The sequence below is a fragment of the Quercus lobata genome, chromosome 12, assembly GCF_001633185.2.
Source record: "Quercus lobata isolate SW786 chromosome 12, ValleyOak3.0 Primary Assembly, whole genome shotgun sequence".
Classification (NCBI taxonomy): Eukaryota; Viridiplantae; Streptophyta; class Magnoliopsida; order Fagales; family Fagaceae; genus Quercus; species Quercus lobata.
This window is the reverse complement of record NC_044915.1, coordinates 41,082,876-41,103,371: the sequence shown is the minus strand read 5'-3', so window position 1 is coordinate 41,103,371 and position 20,496 is coordinate 41,082,876. Positions and strand designations below refer to the sequence as shown.

Genomic DNA, 20,496 nt, shown 5'->3' with positions numbered 1-20,496 from the left:
CAAGGTTGCAATTTGCTCGAGATATGGGTATTTGTTGTGTCCCAAGGCCAGATGGCAAATAATTATGTAGTTGAAGAAGTTTGAATTTGAATAGAATTCTAATAAAATTATGCAATAGATTAGGATGAGGATTAGGATTTAATTTCAATTTGTATTTACATTTAAGTAGGAGTTGGATCCTATGTTTTAGGACTTGGTTGTGATGAAACTTATCTCCTTACTAGTATTTATGTATGTAGGAATTATGAATGAAACAAGCAGAAAAATAACTAAAAAATGTCTATTTCTTCTCTCAAGTTCAGGAGATTGATCATCTCAAATTGACTATACTACCAATTTATTTCTCAATTCACAACAGTATTCATGAGTTTTCTTTAAAATTAGAGGACTCGTTAATTATTCCCCATGCTTTAAGCGAACTCTCCACCCCCCTTGTTGGTGCACCAATGATATATTGCATGCTATCTACAATCAATGACTTCCATCAAGTAGAATTTTCACATCTTCGTAGGTAGGGCAATAGGTCTACCTATTTGTTGGCGAAACATGCTTTAGGCATTGATGATTTTTCTGCTGAGATAAAAGAGAGTACTTGTTTCATAAATACTTGTTTCATAAAACAAACTCTTCTCCATGATATATTCTCTTTTTCTATTACTAATAAAGTTCATAATCTTCCTATAAAAAAAAAAAATTAGTTAACCTCATTTCTTCCCATCTCATAGTTGGATACATAAGCGTTGTACGAATCCCATGAACGAATAGCTTCTACAATCACAACTCACTCAAATTCCCCGTTTCTCATTACTACTCTTGACAATGGACAACATTGGAAAAATTCTTCACTTGGCCATGGTGGAGGTGGGGGTTGGGGCTTTTGGAGTGGATGTGGTGGAGGTGGATTTTATTGAAGGTAAGTGGCTACAATTTGTTGCATGCTCGATAAATTAGCCAAGTCTACCCGCCAATCCAAAAAGCGGATGCCAATGAGTTTCCAGTCCAAAGCAAGTTTTATTTTTCAACATCTACTATATATGGTCGAATCAAATGATAGGTGTACCTTAAATCTCATCTTGATCTGATTTGTGAGCACCGCTAGCTATCAAATTTTATAATTTACATTATGACAATGATGTGAGTATATTCCTTCTTATGCTCCATCATAATCTTGCTCTGAACCCTTATAAAATGACATTGCTTTTTAAATTAAAATATACACGCGAGCGAGAGAGAGAGAGAGAGAGAGAAAAGCAAAAGAAAACGTGATGTTACTTCATCCATAATGCTCATTTGTGGGCAATAGCCACATATAGGGATGTGCATGTGCATCATAGGATTGGGTTGGATTTTTACCATCCTTGGATTGGGTTGGATTTTATACAACTGAGTCTAACCATCTCCATCAAACCAAAGTCCCAAATCTCAATTTATACTACAACCATTGTAATATAAGTTATTACTGTCTTTTAGCTTGGAAAATGGGAGGAAAAGTATTGAAATTTTCAGGATCTTATAAATGTTTGATTTGGAAGTAGCAATAGTAAAATTTCAAGTATTCTCTGTATCTCCATTTCTCTAACATATGAATTAAGTGATTTTGAGAACCATGTCCCAAAAATGATAGGATAATTGACTCCTCAAGGTAGAAACTCTGCCAACAATGTTATGCTCCCTAGATTGAGGGTTTTACAAATAAAACCACCACTTAATTTAATTATAAGAGGAAAAGCAAGAAAAACCCTGTGATATACCTATTATTGAATAAAAAATGAAACTTACATCACTGTTAAAAAAATAAACTGAAATTAAAAAAAAATTATATGACTTTTGACCTAAGTTACAATCTAAAAAAGAAAGAATTATATTGCTTATTTGCGTAGTTAAATTTTAGAAACATAACTTATATGGCTTATTTTCCAAATTACAGTCAAATTTACATGGATAATTTTTTTTTCATCAGAAACTTACATGGATACGAAATGAGAAGGTGTTAAGCACCTATTCCACCCTACTCGAATGTTAATTTTATTGGAATTAATGGTCATATTACATTGTGCACAATATTCATACATGCAATTCATCATTTGAAGAAAATCCATGCACATCATGTGATCAAAATAATTTCTTTTACACATTCTCATGAGTCATGACATGTTCATTATCCAAACCTAGCATGCATATTCATCATCATAATTTTAGGGTTTCAATCAATAACAAATCTAAATATTAACCCATCTATATTATCAAGTGTTAATCTGCATACACGTCCTCTTGTAAATTAATTGATGGCAAGTTACCCTTAAAAATATGAAATAAGTTGCTGCCCTTCCTCTCCCAAATCAATTCAAGAATTTTCCACATACTTGGATGAGGGAATTGTACTTATTGATGTCATTGTCGTTGATTGATCGAGTTCAACCTTCATCAATCTTGTTGCACTTAATCAATCATTCTATGCTACCATCATACTCAGTTGCTTATAACCTAAATAATTCTTAGGTGCTTTCAAAGTATAGAAAATACTGTTCACTCTTCTCACATTTATAGTGGGGTTCACTCATTAAATTCATGATAGAAACCACCATGAATGTGAGAGGGATGAGCATAATTTTTCCTTACTTCGAGAGTACCTAAGAATTTTCCTTATAACTTTCATATTTCTCTATTTTTTACCTTTTTTTCTATTGCATTTTGTTAATTTTTATTTGCTTTGACTCTTGAGGTGCCTTTCGATTCCTTCACCAATTTTCTTTAAGTTGGCTTTGTCTTGGGCATCCTCTTCTCTAGCTTTAGCCAATAGGCTCGAGTTTGAAGCATGCAGCTAATTATCTAATATTAAAGCATGTTATTGTGAGTGAATGTTTTTTTAATTAGCTACATTCGTCCATGTATCTATAACTTTTGTGAGTTTGTCCATCACTCATTGATGTTCCATGAGTAGATTAGAATAATTATGACCATGTCATGTGATTCAACTTATTTTTATCATAAAAGAGAGTTTATAGTTTTGTAAAATTTATCATAAATTTTTAAGGTACAATTATATTTTAACATAATAAATAAAAATAAGATCATCCAAACTCACATCTTCACATCTAATATAAGTGTAGTGTGAACCGTGAAAAAGGGATTTGCTAAATTGACATTCTAATGGAATAGTACATCTCCAATAATGCAGGATATTACTTCATAAAATTCATTGTGTGTGTGTGTGTGTGTTTTTTTTTAGGAGATCAAACTCATTGTATCATCAACACTAAAATTTTAATCAAATATCTTAAATTATTTCCCAGGTGAGGACAATGTATGCTATATAGTTAGATCATTGATTCACATCATTTCGTTCAATTTGTATTAACTAAGGTAGCATTACTTTTCTCAAAAAATAAAATAAAATAAAATAAGGTAGCATTACAAGTGATGGTAAATTATACTATTAGTTGGATTAGTGTTCTTTCTCCAAATTTTATTTTTTATAAAAAAAATATAGTTTCTCAAAAAAGAAGTTGGATTAGTGTTAAAAAAATAAGTTCGGATTATTATAGAGTAAGGATTTGCTGTAAATTAAGTTGCAGCAACTCCTACAAAATACACACATGTCAAATGGTCACTTCACATGTGTGCATTTATATAAGAGTTGCTGCACCTGCAACTTAGTTTTTAGCAAATCTCTTTCCTTATTTATATTTAAGTTTGGATATAGCTTGTTTTAACTTAAAAAATAAACTAAGTAAAATTACAATTGTACATATATATATATATATATATATATATATATATATATATATAAATAAGCATATAAAAGAAGACTTAGCAAATAAAAGACCAACTTATATTAATTTACCACAACAATGGGGTGGGGTGGACATGGGTACCCCACATGAACATTTGAATTCAAAAAAAGAGTGCAATTTATATATATATATATATATATATATATATATTTATATATATGTCACATTTAAGCATATTTCATTAAGTTTGTCAGAAAGAATTATGTTTGACTTATTCAAACAGTACAATAGTTTTTCAATTGGACATTCCCTAAGTTTCCCATTGAGATAAAATGATGTGATATTGGGGTTTTAATCTCCTCCAAATGTTAGTCACACAATTTCTCCTCTATGTAGGAGCGCTCTCTCTCGCTTGACGACATTTTTTCTTCCTTAGATTTAACTTAAGGGTCTACCTTTTAGTTTTCTTTTTGCCACTGATGGCCGACGAAGTGATCCATAGCCTGGGTAATATGAAATTAACCATGAAGGAGGACGAAGTGATAAAGGTTTCAGATGAAGGAAGACAAGAGGAGATTGAGAGTTGTTCACAAAGCCTACTGGGGAAGTTTCTCACATGCAGACCATTCAATAAAAAGGCAGCGACAAACACACTGAAGAAAGCGTGGGGGTTAGAAGGAGGAGTTCAGATTATGGACGTGGGCTCAAACTTGTTCCAATTCAAATTTCAAACTGAGTTTGAGATGGAACGGGTCTTCAAAGGGGGTCCTTGGACCTTCGACAACCAAGCTCTCATGCTTCGCAAGTGGCAGAAAGGTATGACAGCACGCAATGTGAAGTTTGAATCAATACAGTTGTAGGTGCAAATTTGGGACACACCATTTGACATGGTTCTCCAAAGGTGGCAACGGAAGTGGGAAGTAGATTGGGAGTGGTGGTAGAGGTGGAGAAGAGACAGAAGCTAAAGGCACAGTGTCTGTTCATGAGGGTTCAGGTATCTATTCCGATCTCGAAACCAATAAGGAGGGGAGGCTTTGTGGCGGGATCAAACATTATTTATCACTGGGTCAACTTCAAGTACGAAAGACTTGCGATGTTTTGTCACTTTTGCAGGATGATGGGACATGATCTTCGACATTGTGCCGGTTATTACGCTGCATCAAAGAATAGTGGAGGAGTGGTGTGTCAATACGGTGACTGGATGAAAGCCACTGGTTCTCGATCTTCACTACCGACAAGAAACGCGTCAAGCAACGTTGAAGAGGGACCGCATCACACATACAAAAGGAGATCTGAACGGAAGCAAGACACGCCGGCAGACAGACCTCCCTATACGAACCAAACGAAGGATGAGACATGTGGAAAAGGAAATGACACAATATCCAGAACAAACCCAAATTTTTCAGGAAATAATTATAGATATTAATAAGGGGTCAGTAACGGATTCAGCTACAAGAAAGTCAAAACACGTGGACATTACTACAGATGCTATAAATCTGGATATCCAGGGAATTATCACTAATAGTAACATAAGGAATGATTGGGATGTTGCAGCATTAAATCTGAATCATGAAGAGATTAATACAGTGGCTAAAAACTTTAAGGAGGCACGTGAGCTACTGTCACTAAAGCGGGCGCATGTGCTTGACAAGCCCATACCTAATGGGCCGGCAAACACAAAGCCCAAATAGACTAGAATTTCACGGATGGATTGTGGGCTTAGGGGCTTAAGTGAGGAAGAGCCCATAAATATATTAACGAAGAGGGGGCCTTCACAGATTACAGAAGAGGAACTAAAGGAAGATTTGGCGGGGCAGCGGATGAAGAGGAGTAAGACACAAGAAAAGGATACAACACATGCAACGGCGAGGGTGATGGCTCACCCTTGCCGACCACAATGAGGCTTCTAAATTGGAACTGCCAAAGTCTTGGGAACTTTTAGACAGTTCGAAGCCTTCGTAAAATTATGAAGGACCAAGCTCCTACAGTCTATTTTTTGATGGAAACAAGGCTAGATAAAAAAAAGGTTTCAAGCAACACTGTGGAGATTTATCTTACCCAAATCAGGTTTTCGTTAAGAAACCTGATTCGATGGGAGGTTTGGCATTGTTATGGAAGCATGAGGTGATGGTAGATGTTATTAACTTCACCGAAAACCACATCCTAGCAAAGGTGGTAGAGGAAGATGGCTTTCAATGGTACTTAACGTGCTTCTACAGGTGGCTAGAGTCGAGTCAGAAGTCAAAATCTTGGGCACTGCTTTCTCACTTGGCTTCTTTCGTCAATGGTCCATGGATGTACGTTGGGGACTTCAACGCTATTTTACACTCCTCTGAGAAACTATGTAGTCAGCCTCCTACTTACAGCCAAATGGATGACTTTCGATGAGCTTTGGAACTCTGCCAGTTGTCAGACTTGGGGTTTGTCAGTTACCCTTACACTTGGAACAATAAGAGACCGGGACTAGCAAACACTAAGCAGCGACTTAATCAAGTTATTGCTTCGGAAAGCTAGAAAGTGAGATTCCCAGTTAGCACAATAACACACCTGTTTTGACACGCCTCAAACCATTTACCATTGATTCTTCAGATTGGGACACTCAAGAAAGGGCGGCAAGAGGTACAAGGGATTTTAAATTTGAGGAGGCATGGTTGTTATGGGATGAATGTGAAGCCGTAGTCCAAGATGGGTGGAGCAAAAGTGGATAGTGGAAATTCTGGTTTGAATGGGGTCAAGGATAAGATTGCAAGCTGTGGAATGAATTTGCATGCCTGAGGGTCCACCAGCACACACCCAGATACTGAAAGAATCAAGGAACTCCAAAAGAAGGTTGAAACAATTAATATGGGTGAGCTAACAGAAGAAAACATGTCGGATTTTTTAATAGCAAGTAAAAATTTGGACAATCTCTTACTGAAGCAGGAAATATATTGGGCACAAAGGTCCCGTATCTCTTGGATGAAACATGGGGATAAAAATACTATGTTTTTTCACTCAAAAGCCTCACAACAGAGATGTAGGAATTTTATCCAAGGGATTAGGGATAAGGACAACAACTGGGCAGAAGAGATTGAAGACATTGCAAGGGTGGTAGTAAGCTACTTTGAGACAATGTTTAAGGCAAGGGGTGTGACCAGTTGGAAGACTGTATTGTTGCTGTACAACACAAGGTAGCACCACATATGCTGGAAATTCTATCCAATGAATATAACGTAGATGAAGTGAAAACAACATTGTTCCAAATGGGACCAACGAAGACTCCTAGACCCAACGGTATGAATGCCTTTTTTAAACAAAAATTTTGGCATATTGTTGGTGATGATGTAACTAATGCAGTGTTGAATTTTTTAAACTCTGGAAATATGGATCTTAAGGTTAACTGTACTCATATTGTCCTTATTCCAAAGTTAAAATTCCCAGAAAAAATGTTTGATTATAGGCTCATTAGTCTATGCAATGTCATATACAAATCATCTCAAAAGTTTTGGCAAATAGACTAAAGAAAATATTGCCCCAACTGATCTCCCCCACCCAAAGTGCCTTTGTACCGGGTCGGCTTCTCACTGATAATATCCTGGTTGCTTATGAATCCCTACATACTATGCATGGGCGTAAAAAGGGCAAAAATGGGTCTCTTGCTTTGAAGCTGGACATAAGCAAAACTTATGACCGGGTTGAGTGAGCCTTCCTTAAAAGTATAATGGTGAAGATGGGATTTCCTAAGGTTTGGATAGAACGGATGATGTGTTGTGTCTCCACCTCTTCTTTTTCTGTTAAAATTATGGTAAAGCTTATGGTAATATCATACCTTCTAGATGGCTCTGTCAAGGAGGCCCTCTATCTCCTTATCTATTTCTCTTATGTGCAGAAGGGTTCACTTCCTTACTGGTAAAGGTGGAGATGGAGAACCGGATCCATGGGGTGTCTATTTGTAGAAGAGCACCTAGTATTACTCATCTCTTGTTTGCAGATAACTCTCTATTATTCTGTCAAGCCAATCAAGAAGAGGTTCAGGTCATCATGGATACATTGCAATTGTATACTAAGGCTTCCGATCAATGCATCAATATAAAGAAATCATCAATATATTTTAGTAGTAACACAAAGGTGGAACAAAAGGAATGATTAAAAAATAATTTTGGTGTAAAGGAGGTGGACAGATTTGAGTCAAACTTGGGACTTCCAACACTAATTGGACACTCAAAATACCAAACTTTTTCTTTTCTCAAAGATAGAATTTGGAAAAAGCTGCAAGGGTGGAAAGGAAAGCTATTATCAAGAGCGAGGAAAGAGGTGCTCATAAAAGCTGTTACACAATCAATACCAACCTACACAATGGGGGTATTTCAATTACCAGTAAAGCTTTGCAATGAACTTAACGCAATGTACGCAAGATTTTGGTGGGGACAATTTGGCAATGAAAGGAAGATTAATTGGAGGAGTTGAGATTTGCTATCTACACCCAAAAAAGAGGGGGGAATGGGTTTCTGTGATCTTCGAAGTTTCAACTTAGCAATGCTAGCTAAACAAGGATGGAAGCTGATGCAAGGAAAAGACTCTTTGCTATTTAGATGTTTCAATGCAAAATATTTTCCAAGATGTGGTTTTTTGGAGGTGGTGGATGTTCCCAACAGCTCCTATGTTTGGAAGAGTATTTTGGCAGCCTAAGGAATTTTAGAAAAAGGTCATTGCTAGAGGGTTGGAGATGGATCAACAATACGAGTTACTAAAGATAGATGGATCTCAAAGCATCCGACAAATGAAGTGATTCATACTTGTCCGGATGAGGAGTGGGAATGAAGAGTGACAGAACTAATTAATTTGTCTGCCCACACTTGGGATAGCCAAATTATTGGAGAGAAGTTTCACAGTGATGATGCAGAAGCTATACTCCGTATTCCACTAAGTCGGAGACACATCCAGGACTCCATTTATTGGATACATAATAGGGAAGGGGATTATACGGTCAAATTTGGGTACCAAATTGCTAGGCAGATTGTGAATGAGGAAAATATGTAGGTTGAATGCTCCAAACAGGGAAGGGTGATTCAGTGTGGGGCACTTTATGGAAACTCCATATTCCAAACAAGCTCAAAGTATTTGGTTGGCATTTTTGTCATGCTATCTTATCCACCCGTGAAAATCTAACACGCAAAACCATTATCAAGGATCGGACTTGTGTAATTTGCGCAAGAAGGGATGAATCTGCTCTGCATGTGATGTGGGAATGTAATGTAACCAGGGATGTATGGTAGGGAGTATTAGGAAGCTGCAGAAGGGAACCTATGAAGCATGAGACATTAGGCAGTTGGTGGAGGAGATGATACAGAAATTAACATTGGAGGAGCTCGAGCTATTCTTTGTACAAGCATGGTTAATATGGTCACAGTGGAATATGGTTATACATGGAGGGAAGTTGTAGGACCCATCTCGGTTTGTTCAGAGAGCTTTGGACTTCTTGACGGAGTACAAGGATGCATAGATTTAGTTGAAGGTCCCAATAAGTATCCCGAGAGTATCAAGGTGGCACCCACCAGTAGGTAATGGATTCAAGCTGAACTTTGACGCTACTATATTCCAGGATATATAAGCGTCGGGCTTCAGAGCTCTTATACGAAATGAAGCAGGGGAGGTAATGGCATCCATATCAGCAAAAAGCCCAGCAGTGGCTGATAATGAGGAGGCTGAAGTGCTTGCTTGCAGGAAAGTTGTGGAGTTTGCAGTGGACTCGGGATTCTACAGTTTCATTATTGAGGGGGACAACAATACCGTATTGAACTCCATCACATCCATCGTCACGGCGCGAGCTAACTATTCTAGACTGGGTCATCTTTATGAAGACAATGACTGCCTTATTTCGGGTTTACAGGGAGTATCTATTAGCTGTGTAGTCGCTTAGCTAACTCTACAGCTCATTCCTTAGCTAAATATGCAAGATGTATTGAGGATGAATTTGTATGGTTGGAGGATATACCCCTACCTGCACTACAAGCATTGTATGATGATTCTCAACTTACTTAAATAAAACTCAGTTTCACTTTCCAAAAAAAAAGTACAATCTCTGGTTCTTTATTTTACCCTTCCAAAGGGACAATAATTTTAACTTTTAAATCTTGTGCGTGATGTTCCACAATATGGGCCTAGTTGACTGAGCTAAAGAAGACTACTTTCACCATCAATTCCTAGGAAATCGAATCGAGTGGTCCAAAACCAATTTGATCAGTTTTGGTGGAATCATCGTCATTCCTTGACCTCCACTTTTCATCATATACTCCCAAAAACTCTAAAGATACAATAAAAGCATCCATATAAGTGGAGTTAAAAATTTAGCTATTTAGCACCTATAAAAATCATTTTATCTATTTTACTTTTTCATTTTACAATATACCCAACATCAATGGATCTATATTTTTAGCTATTTGATTAAAATAATAATAAATAAATAAATAACTCATTAAAGTAAAATAAAAAAATATTCACCACAATAACCTTTCATCCACCCACAATCACCTCCACCACCACTCCACTAGCAACAACCTCTATGTGGCAACTACAGCCCATGGCAAGAAAAAAAAAATCAAACTACCACCAACATAGTCACAACCAAACCCACAAACAAAATAAAAAACCAAACCACAACCATAGTCACCAATCCACCACCACAACCACCATCACCACCACAACCACCAAACCCATAGAAATAATAAAATTAAAAAACCAAACCACCAACACCATAGCCACCAAAACCCACAGAAACAAAAAAAAAAAAAAAAAAAAAAAAAAAAAAAAAAAAACACCATTCCACCACCATAGCCACCAAACCCATATGAACAAACACAAAAAAACCCAATCACAACCAACACACCCAAATTTCGATCTGAGCAAAGAGAAAAGAGATGGATTCAAGGGATTCAAGGGCGGCGGCAAGGGCATTTCGATATGAGCAAAGAGAAAAGTGATGGATTCAAGGGTGGTGGCAAGGGTGTGACTTGATTTGTGAGATGAGAGAGAGGGATGAGAGAGAGAGGAGCTTTGGTCTGAGAGAGGGAAGTAACGGGAGAGAGAGAGAGAGAGAGATAAACTGAAATGGGAAGAGAAAAGTAAAAAGAAAGAGAAAAAAAAAAGGAAAGAAACATTATTTTAATGGGAAGTTTAATAAAATATTATTTTTTTGTTTTAGCTTCTTACTACAGTGCACAGCTATAGGGGCTATGCATTGTAGATGAGGAGCTAAAATTTTTAAGTTTAGCTCCACCATTATAGCTCACTTTTTAGAATTGGTGATACTAAAAATAGCTTTATAGCTATTTAGCATTACCAATGTTAGTGCTCTAACAGAAACTAGAGTAAACAATAAAAAAGAAGAAAATAAAATAAAAGAGAAGAGAAGAGGAAAAAAAAAAAGTTAAATTATGGAAAAAATTTGGTTACAAACTGTACTTAATATCTTTTTATTGGATGTGAATTTTGACAAATCCACTATTGTTAAGGGTGTCCATGGGTTAGATTGGTTCGAGTTTGGGCTCAACTCGAAACTGACCTGATCCTATCGGGTGGTAGGATGGTGGACCCGCCACCGACCACGAAGAACCATGGGTCGAGTCGGAATGGGCTCGGGTGGATGGTGGTCAAATCCAATTTCAATCGAAAGATAGAGATCAAAGACCAAACTTGTTACAAATTTCACAAATCTGAAAGAACAAATCTACGCTGAAGAACAAATCAACAAACCCAAACACCAATAGCCCACAAATCTGAAGAACACAAATAGAAATAAAGAGAGATGATAGCAGATCTAAAGAGATTGAAACAAATAAATAAAGAGACTGAACAAATAAATAGCCCACAAATCTACAAACCCAAATACTAGTAGCCCATGTGCAGGAGACTGAAATGAAGAAGTAAAGAGAGAAAATGATTGAAAATCAAAACTGAGAGAGATAATTGCAGTTTGGCAATGGAGGAGAATTGTAGATCGGCAATGGTGGAGGTTCACAAATTGGAAGATTATGAACTAGAGGTGTTGGTTATAGAGAGATCGAGGAAGTGAGAGAGATCTATAGATTGAGAGAGAACAAGGGAACAAAAAGAAACTGAGGGTGAGGCTGTGAGGGTCTGATTCGTCTGAAATGGAGATTGTAAACTAAGTGCTAGGCTATGATATTATGGTCGGGTCGGGTGGATCAAATTTTGGAAGGAAAGACTCGTCACTCGACCTGCTAGAATCAAGTTGGGATGGCAGGGACCTGCCGTCAACCGCCAGGTGGTTGGGTTGGGAGGCGGACAGTTTGGGTCTGATCGGTTTGGCCAGATGGGTTGGGTTTGTGGTTTTGTTGGACATGCCTAACCATTGCAATATATTTTCTTCTTATATTATCTACGCTTGCAAAAATTTTAGAAAATAAAAAATTAATAACTATGTCATCAATCAATTATTTAGATTGAAAGTTTTTGTAGTATAAAATTATGCATAAAAAATAAATTTATAGATCATATAGAAAATAACATCCGATTGACACAAAATTTGACATAAGTATTAAAATCATAAATAACATGTAATCCAATTACTAAAATTTTAAAATATGTAACAAATTTTTTTTTTAAAGGGCACAATTAGGTTTGTAACCAAACATTGTCTTATTATAAATTTATCTATTTAACTTGATTCAAAATTGAAGTTTTTTTTTGTTTTTTGTTAAGAAGTTAGTTTTGTAATATATAAATTATTAATATTAAATTTATAACTTTTACTTTATTTAATATAGTCGTTTCATATGTTTTCCTGAGGGATCTTTTACTGGACCAAGGGTCCATATCCACACCTTTAAAAAAAAAAATATATATATATATATATATTTTTTTTATATATATATAAATATACATGGCCCCCAAATTCAAAATTGAAAACTGACCCAAAGAATATAAAAACAAAATAGTTATTTGATCTCTATTATATATGTGTTTTGTATTAACATTTGGGACTTTGGGTCGAAAAGAACTACAGCACTGAATTACTGAAATACATATTAATTCAGTTTTGGAAAAAAGTTAGAGACTGAAATTGAATTTGTAATGTAGGAGGAAAAAAGAAAAAAAAAAAAGAAGAAAAAAAAAAAAAAAGAAAGAAAGAAAGAAAAGAAAGCATATTGACATTGGCTATCAAATTTCTAGAAATCCAGAATCCCCAGTGCTTTTCAATTCCCTCCACAGATCTCAAAATTCCCTCTAAACCGAACCCTAATTCGAACATTCTCTCTTTCTCTCTATTTATCGCTTGCTCTATTCAATTTTGTTCTTCACAGTGAGATATCGATCATTCTAGAAGCTTTCATGAATCATCATCATCATCATCAAAGCTTCATGGACCAGCAACCTTACGATGCCTGAGCTGCGTAGCCGAGCACGCAGGAACCGGGCACCCAATAACCCTGACCCGAACCCGATTACCCAACCACAACCCGCCGCCGACGACGACGACGACGAAAACAAACTAAGTCTACGAACTCTCCGCCAGAGAAGAAGAACCGGACAGAACCGGAGGGTTAATAGTGTTTATAACCGTAATAATAGTAATAAGAAGAAGAAGAACGACACGATCGGAGGCGTTGATGATAGGAAAATCGTGAGGGCTAAGAGAAGTCCCAAGGTCATCATTGAAACGAGGTCGTTTAAGAGCAAAGAAGAAGAAGAAGAAGAAGAAGAGACTAGGGTTTTGAGACAGGAAGTTGAAGAAAGAGCAATGGATGAGTACGATAGTGGCGGCCGGAGCGGCGATAAGGGCCTCGCTGCCGAGGATGAAGGCAGCACTGCTCCTATCCCTGAAAAGGTCTTTCTTTTTTTTCAAAATTTTTTTTTTTTTTGGGGGAATAATTTTTTAGAGTTTTGTTTAGTTTCTGTTTGGATGATGAGAAACCAGAGGAAGAATGGGGAACGGAAAATTTGTTTGTAGTTTTGTGTTTTCCTGTTGTTCTGTAGCTAAATTTCACTACTCAGTTGTTTTGTTTTTGTTCGGTTGATGAATGAATTGGAAAAAAAAAAAAAAAAACTTGCTCAGGAAATATAGTAAAGGAAACAATTTACCAAAAAAATTTCTTAAGGTTTTGCTTTGCTAATTGCATTGGCAGGGCACTTGTGTTCTCATAATAGACTTTGAGGAATTTTTTGCCTCTAATCCTCATTCACTTGTGAATGTGATATGCAACACATTACAGTTTGCTTGTGTGTATGCTTTGTTTGATTTCAAAATTTTTTACTTGGGAACTTGATTGCATGAGCTAGTTATAAAATGTGATAGTGTTATGCGTCTCCGACTGATCATTTTATTGTTCGTTTGGATTCTTTACGACAGGTTCAAGTTGGTGGTTCTCCTACGTACAGAGTAGATAGAAAACTGGGCAAAGGAGGCTTTGGACAAGTGTATGTAGGTCGACGCATTGGTCATGCCAGTTCAAGTGAAAGAACCGGCGCTGGTGCTATAGAGGTACGTCATACAAGAATATATGGTGTATCTGCTTAATCTGGTAATTATATCTGATACTTCTGGTGTTAACACGTCTGCTTGATCTCTCTAAATTTTTTCAGGTAGCTTTAAAATTTGAGCATAGGAGTAGTAAAGGATGTAATTATGGACCACCGTATGAGTGGCAAGTTTATGGGTAAGGCCCCTATCAGTGCCTGTTATACGTTTGTTTTGTACACTGCATCCTCACTGTAAAAGTTTTACTATATATGTGATTATAACTGTCACTTTTAATTGCTTTTTGTGCAGTTCACTAGGTGGCAGTCATGGTGTTCCACGAGTTCATTACAAGGGCCGGCAAGGTGACTACTATGTTATGGTATGTGTTTTTTGCTGTAATGTGTTCCTTTTTATTATTTTATGGTATTGAAGTGATAGTTCTGGTTTTAGAATGTGTTATGACGAGCCTTTATTGCTTCCAGGTTATGGATATGCTTGGACCAAGTTTGTGGGATGTCTGGAATAACAACTCACACACGTAAGCTTCTTTTTGAATTTGATGGCTGAAGTTCATTCAAATTTTTATTTGTTTATGAATTGATTAATTTCTGTTTGTCTAATTTTTTACCGTGTTCTTTCAACTACAGGATGTCTATCGAAATGGTTGCATGTATCGCCATCGAGGCTATCTCCATATTAGAGAAGATGCACTCTAAGGGGTGATACTTTTATCTATATTCTGATTATGATGTTCTGTTTCTTTACTACAAATATAAATGATTTCTTTTTTCAACAAATATAGACTTAATTTTTTCTGCTAAGATTTCCCATTTTATTGAGTTAGATCCAAAAGATATGTATTTGAACAACATCAATGTCCACTGTGGAATCACACCCCGATATTTTGTAGGGGGCTCTTTATAGCATGTGATGGAGGTCTGTTGAATAATATTCTGGTTACTTATGGCTACCATGGTATAAGGGAATTTTTTTTTTTTTTTGATAGGTGGTTTAAGGGAAATTATTCTCTTCGTTGGGCCCATCTGTCTTTACGTTAAACAATTTGAGATAATATACCAGAATTATTGAACTTGATTGGGCTATAGCTGGTTCATATAAGTAATGATTAGTACCAATATAGGATCTCTAGCGTCTGAGTGGTTTCTCATCACTGCAGTTTATATGTTGTTATAATGTTGCTGCTAATGTCACTGGCAGATATGTGCACGGGGATGTAAAACCTGAGAATTTTTTGCTTGGTCCTCCTGGAACTCCGGAAGAGAAAAAGTTATTTCTTGTGGACCTTGGATTAGGTAATTGTTAAAAATACTTTTTCCTTACTGCGGCATTTGTTTACTAGCCCACAAAGTTGAAATATTCCTGATATCTTGTTATTCTCTATGTCTTCACCTTACAGCCACTAAGTGGCGAGATAGCACAACTGGCTTGCATGTTGAGTACGATCAACGTCCGGATGTTTTCAGGTAAAAGAAAAATTGTTTATTTAATTTACCTTAAGTCTGCTTAGATTAGCTATTTGTGAGAATTTTGTTGTACTTAATTCTGTATGACAACTTGATCCAGGGGAACTGTTCGGTACGCTAGTGTGCATGCTCATCTTGGTAGAACTGGTAGCAGGAGAGATGATTTAGAATCTCTTGCTTACACACTCATTTTTCTTCAACGTGGTCGGTTGCCTTGGCAAGGATATCAGGTTGCAAATATACAAATTTCAGTGTGATTAGGTTTGTGTAATTATGTTTGTTCATCTAACATGGTGTTTTCATTAGGGAGAAAATAAAGGATTCCTTGTATGCAAGAAGAAAATGGCCACTTCCCCAGAAACTCTTTGTTGCTTTTGTCCCCAGCCTTTTCGGCAGTTTGTTGAGTATGTTGTAAATTTGAAATTTGATGAAGAACCTAACTATGCAAAATATATCTCCCTTTTCGATGGGATTGTTGGTCCAAATCCTGATATCAGGCCAATAAACACCGATGGTGCTCAGAAGGTACTTTAGATTTTCTTGCATCTGCATTTTATGGTTGACCGATTATTGAGATAGATTTTTTTCCCTAAACCTTAGTTTAGAGTAGAGTCCATCTAACATGTTTCTTTTGTTATTCTGAAGCTTATATGTCAGGTTGGACATAAGAGAGGACGATTGACCATGGAGGAGGAAGATGATGAACAACCAAAGAAGAAGATTCGAATGGGGATGCCTGCAACACAGTGGATTAGTGTTTACAATGCTCGCCGGCCTATGAAGCAAAGGTATGTGGTTGAAGTTACTCATTAAGCTTGTCAAGTATGTGACAATAGGATGAGATATTAATGTTTTCAGCTTATGTTGCAGATATCACTATAATGTGGCAGATGTAAGGCTTTCCCAACACATTGAGAAAGGAAATGAAGATGGGTTATTTATCAGTAGTGTGGCTTCATGTTCAAACCTTTGGGCCCTTATTATGGATGCTGGCACGGGCTTTAATGCTCAAGTTTATGAACTCTCACCCTTTTTTCTTCACAAGGTTGAATGCATTTTATTTGAATCTAGGACAGTTGTTTGACATATAAAATCATACATGTTGGTTAAATGCATTGCAGTTGTGTAACTTCAATGTGCTGTATAGATATTAATTACTAGTGCTTATAGCTTTTAAACCTTGTATAATTCAATAAATTAATCTTGTCTGTTTTCTTATTATGTGAAGGAATGGATTATGGAACAATGGGAGAAGAATTACTACATCAGTGCAATAGCAGGGGCTAACAATGGAAGTTCACTAGTTGTAATGTCTAAGGGTTAGTCCAAGTGTCTTTAAGAAGGAATGATTTTAACAGGATTTTATCTGCCTTTCTTAATTTCTATTGCTTTATTGAATTTAGGAACTCAGTACCTACAGCAGTCTTACAAAGTCAGCGATTCATTTCCATTCAAGTGGATCAACAAAAAATGGAGGGAGGGTTTTTATGTTACTGCCATGGCAACTGCTGGATCCAGATGGGCAATTGTCATGTCTCGTGGTGCAGGATTTTCTGATCAGGTTTGTTGGATTTTCTGGATCTCTGTTTACTTCGAATGCCATCTAGTGATATAGAAAAATAATTGATTTTTTAATAAATAATTTCAGGTAGTGGAACTAGATTTTCTCTATCCTAGTGAAGGTATTCATCGAAGGTGGGACAATGGTTACCGGATTACATCAACTGCAGCAACTTGGGATCAGGCTGCATTTGTTCTTAGTGTTCCAAGAAGAAAACCCGCAGATGAAACTCAAGAGACACTTCGAACTTCTGCTTTTCCTAGTACACACGTCAAGGTGAACTATTCAGATTTATCATTTTATTCCTACTTGCTTCATGCCCATAACTTATTTCTGAAACTAAAATTTCAACATGGTGTTGTGCAGGAGAAATGGGCAAAGAATCTTTATATTGCATCTATTTGCTATGGTCGAACTGTTTCATGAACTGCCAGAGTTCTTTTGGGATGGAAATTATGTTATCTTGACCTCTCCCTTGTATGACCCGTGAAACCAGCTCTTAACATCTAGTGCTCCTTGTTGGGAACGTAGGATCCACTCAAGGCAAATTTACCGATCATGGCATTTTGGAGTTGATGTATGCTAAACTCTTCTATATTGCCGACATCACATAGCATCTGATACAAACACCAGTGCACTGTCTTTCAATTGTGTCAAAATGCTTATGAGGCTAATTTTAAATCATAAATGTCCACCTGGGATGGGAGTTTCACCTACCATTAAAAGTTTGTATAGTTTTGAACAATAATCACATGGTTGAAGGCATGTGCACAGGTCAATCTGATTATTGATGGTATTTTCAGAACGTAAATTTATGATTTTGCTGGGGGCTCTGGACATTCTCAGCTGTTCAGCCTGTACTTAGTCCTTTTTTATTTTTATTTTTATTTTTTAAAGATCTCCCTTTTGGACTAGAAGATATTTCTGAGATGTCTGAATTTGACCTGAAAGAAAGTGGTTGTACACTTTTGAGTAACAGTTTGTAATTGTCTCTTTAATATTATTGCCCTTCATGACCTATTAAAAAATATATATATATATATATTATTGCTTTTCATGCTATAATTTACTTGCATACTTTTGCAAGTCCCTACGATCAGGTTGGTGCTTAAGCTGCATGACCAACTTGTCTAAGCATGTGCAATATCGTGTAACAGTCATGGAACTGGTCATTTTCCACTCCTTCCTAAAGCACCACTATTATTTATTTATGTATTTTTTTAGTACAATTCTTTCTCAATTTGTAATGTCACCAGTGGTACCTATTATTTGGATTTTGAACTGGTCACCAGTATGCACATTGTTACGCTGATGATCAAATCACTTTTGGAAGGTTTTTTTTTGGGTAATAGGTTTCTTTGTATCTGTACACGTGTACATTTGTACATTTTATATTGTGTATATATAAATAATCACAGACACAGGCATGCATTCATTTATGACTAGTGCTAATGTGTATTGCATGCGACTTTATAAGAGGCAGCAGCCGTTGTCTATTTACTCATGCTGTTGTCAGTTGCAACTAATATTGTCACTAGATTCAAACATCAGTCTATTTTCTTGGCCTTCTATGAATTGCTTGTGTTGATATTTTAGGTAGGTTGTTGGGCTCTGATAATTATTGTGCTCTGCTGGTTCCTTATTTTCATTTACATAAAACTTGGCAATGTGGATGTGCTACATTTTCAGTGTATTTCAGTGTCAAAGATTAGATGGTAATTTTGCTCAGGATCTTGGAAGCAGAAACATAGAAGGCAAACCATGTAAGAATTAAAAGAACTCCAGTTCACTTGGTAAGTTCTAAGAGTGTCACCGGGAAATTTATGTAAAGTTCTTTTCCACATTGTTCTGATAGTTTAGGAGCTGAGATGATTGCAGTTTGATTAACCAAATTTAATTTTATATTCAGGTACCTATTATATCCTCTTGGCTTAACCATAGCAAGCTCTCCTTCGACTGGTAAGCATCCACCTGGTTTGCCATATGCTTGTAGAGCACTCTTGTTATTTCTATAGAGTTGAGGCAAACTGAATATGAGGAAAAAGGTCATGCATTCAAGGTCTTTTTTGCATGTCATATGGAACCTGACTGTACTGAGATCTACTCAATGGTGGTTAAATTCTTCATCTACAATGGTGCTATGGAAAATGGGAGTTATCATTAAAGGGTATGGAATTTTGTTCTCAATGTAGTATTTCCCTCCCTCTCAAAACCCCCCACCACCCCCCCCCCCCCCCCCCCCAGAAAAGTATCATTTCTTAGATCACTGCCTTTCATTTTTGAGTGACCAAGATCCATTTTGATGCATTCTACTCATAATGATGTAAGAAATTATAGATATCATTATATACATTTAACGTCTGAGTTTGCCTTGCTTCATTGCTAATGTCTCTAGGTTCAATGGCATCTATATGTGGTTTGCATTTTTCTTAGTCAAAAAGAGTGATTACATATCAGGGAGCTAGGTGAATCTCTCTGTACCCTTGTAGAGTATTTTCTATTCTTCTTCCCTTTTTTATTTTAATAAAAAAAAAATTGTTCTCTCCTTTTGTTTTAGGGGCACTGGGAAATATTTCAATCATTTGTTTTTGGTAGAAAGGATGCCTATTTATATGGCCCTAGAGTTGGAGGTTCAGTGTGTGGAAACAAAAGGTGTGTTATTTAAACCTCTCAAACTTTTAGGGGTGTGTGACGATGAGTAAAGAGGTTCAGGCGGATCTGTCAGGGACACGACTCTATGTTTTAGATGCACAACACTAGTAAATATCAGACACATTTTTTTGTGTCAATGAACCGATTGACACCTCTATTTATTTCCAATGGAGATGTCCAGGATACAAATCCCCCCACCCCAACTATCGATTTATTAAAAAAAAGTTAAAGGAAAAAAAAAAAAAAAAAAAAACAGAACTGATGAGATTCACCAGAATTGAACCCAGGATGCTTGAGGTTCCTTTTGTGTGTGTGTGTGTGTGTGTATATATATATTTGTGGGGGGGGGGGGGATGGTGGTGCTTCGAATCCTTTTATTTTTTTGTTAATCTCTGATCTGAAGTTAGTGGCTTTGCTTTCATTCTGGAGGTTTTACATGTCAAGGTGATTATGTATTTTTGATTGTTGCTCCTTTAAATTAATGGGAAATTATACCTAGTATGTATAGTTCATTACTTTAGTTTGGTCTGAGATGTGCTAAGCATGTTCGATGCTCTGAAGTTGGGGACAGCAAGCAAAGTGAACATTTTGGGTCGCATGATAATC

The 20,496-nt window shown here is 36.5% G+C and overlaps 1 protein-coding gene across 1 annotated transcript; it reads left to right on the top strand.

The window, feature by feature from the left end:
• Window positions 1-12,832: 12,832 nt before the first annotated feature.
• LOC115971096 (casein kinase 1-like protein HD16) lies at window positions 12,833-18,264 on the top strand. The gene is made up of 16 exons (XM_031090787.1): window positions 12,833-13,560; window positions 14,083-14,214; window positions 14,316-14,389; window positions 14,503-14,572; window positions 14,676-14,731; window positions 14,841-14,912; window positions 15,412-15,506; window positions 15,611-15,677; window positions 15,778-15,907; window positions 15,984-16,202; window positions 16,323-16,465; window positions 16,548-16,722; window positions 16,906-16,996; window positions 17,081-17,238; window positions 17,326-17,514; window positions 17,605-18,264. Exons 1-16 carry the CDS (start codon window positions 13,114-13,116, stop codon window positions 17,662-17,664), a joined length of 2,178 nt encoding a protein of 725 aa, XP_030946647.1. The 5' UTR covers window positions 12,833-13,113; the 3' UTR covers window positions 17,665-18,264.
• The last annotated feature ends 2,232 nt before the right edge of the window (window positions 18,265-20,496 follow it).

Coding starts and splice junctions, on each gene's coding strand:
- LOC115971096 (XM_031090787.1), top strand. CDS start 13,114: ATGCCTGAGCTGCGTAGCCGAGCACGCAGGAACCGGGCACCCAATAAC. Junction 15,507..15,610: donor TCTTGTGGACCTTGGATTAG/GTAATTGTTAAA, acceptor TTCACCTTACAG/CCACTAAGTGGCGAGATAGC. Junction 15,678..15,777: donor CAACGTCCGGATGTTTTCAG/GTAAAAGAAAAA, acceptor AACTTGATCCAG/GGGAACTGTTCGGTACGCTA.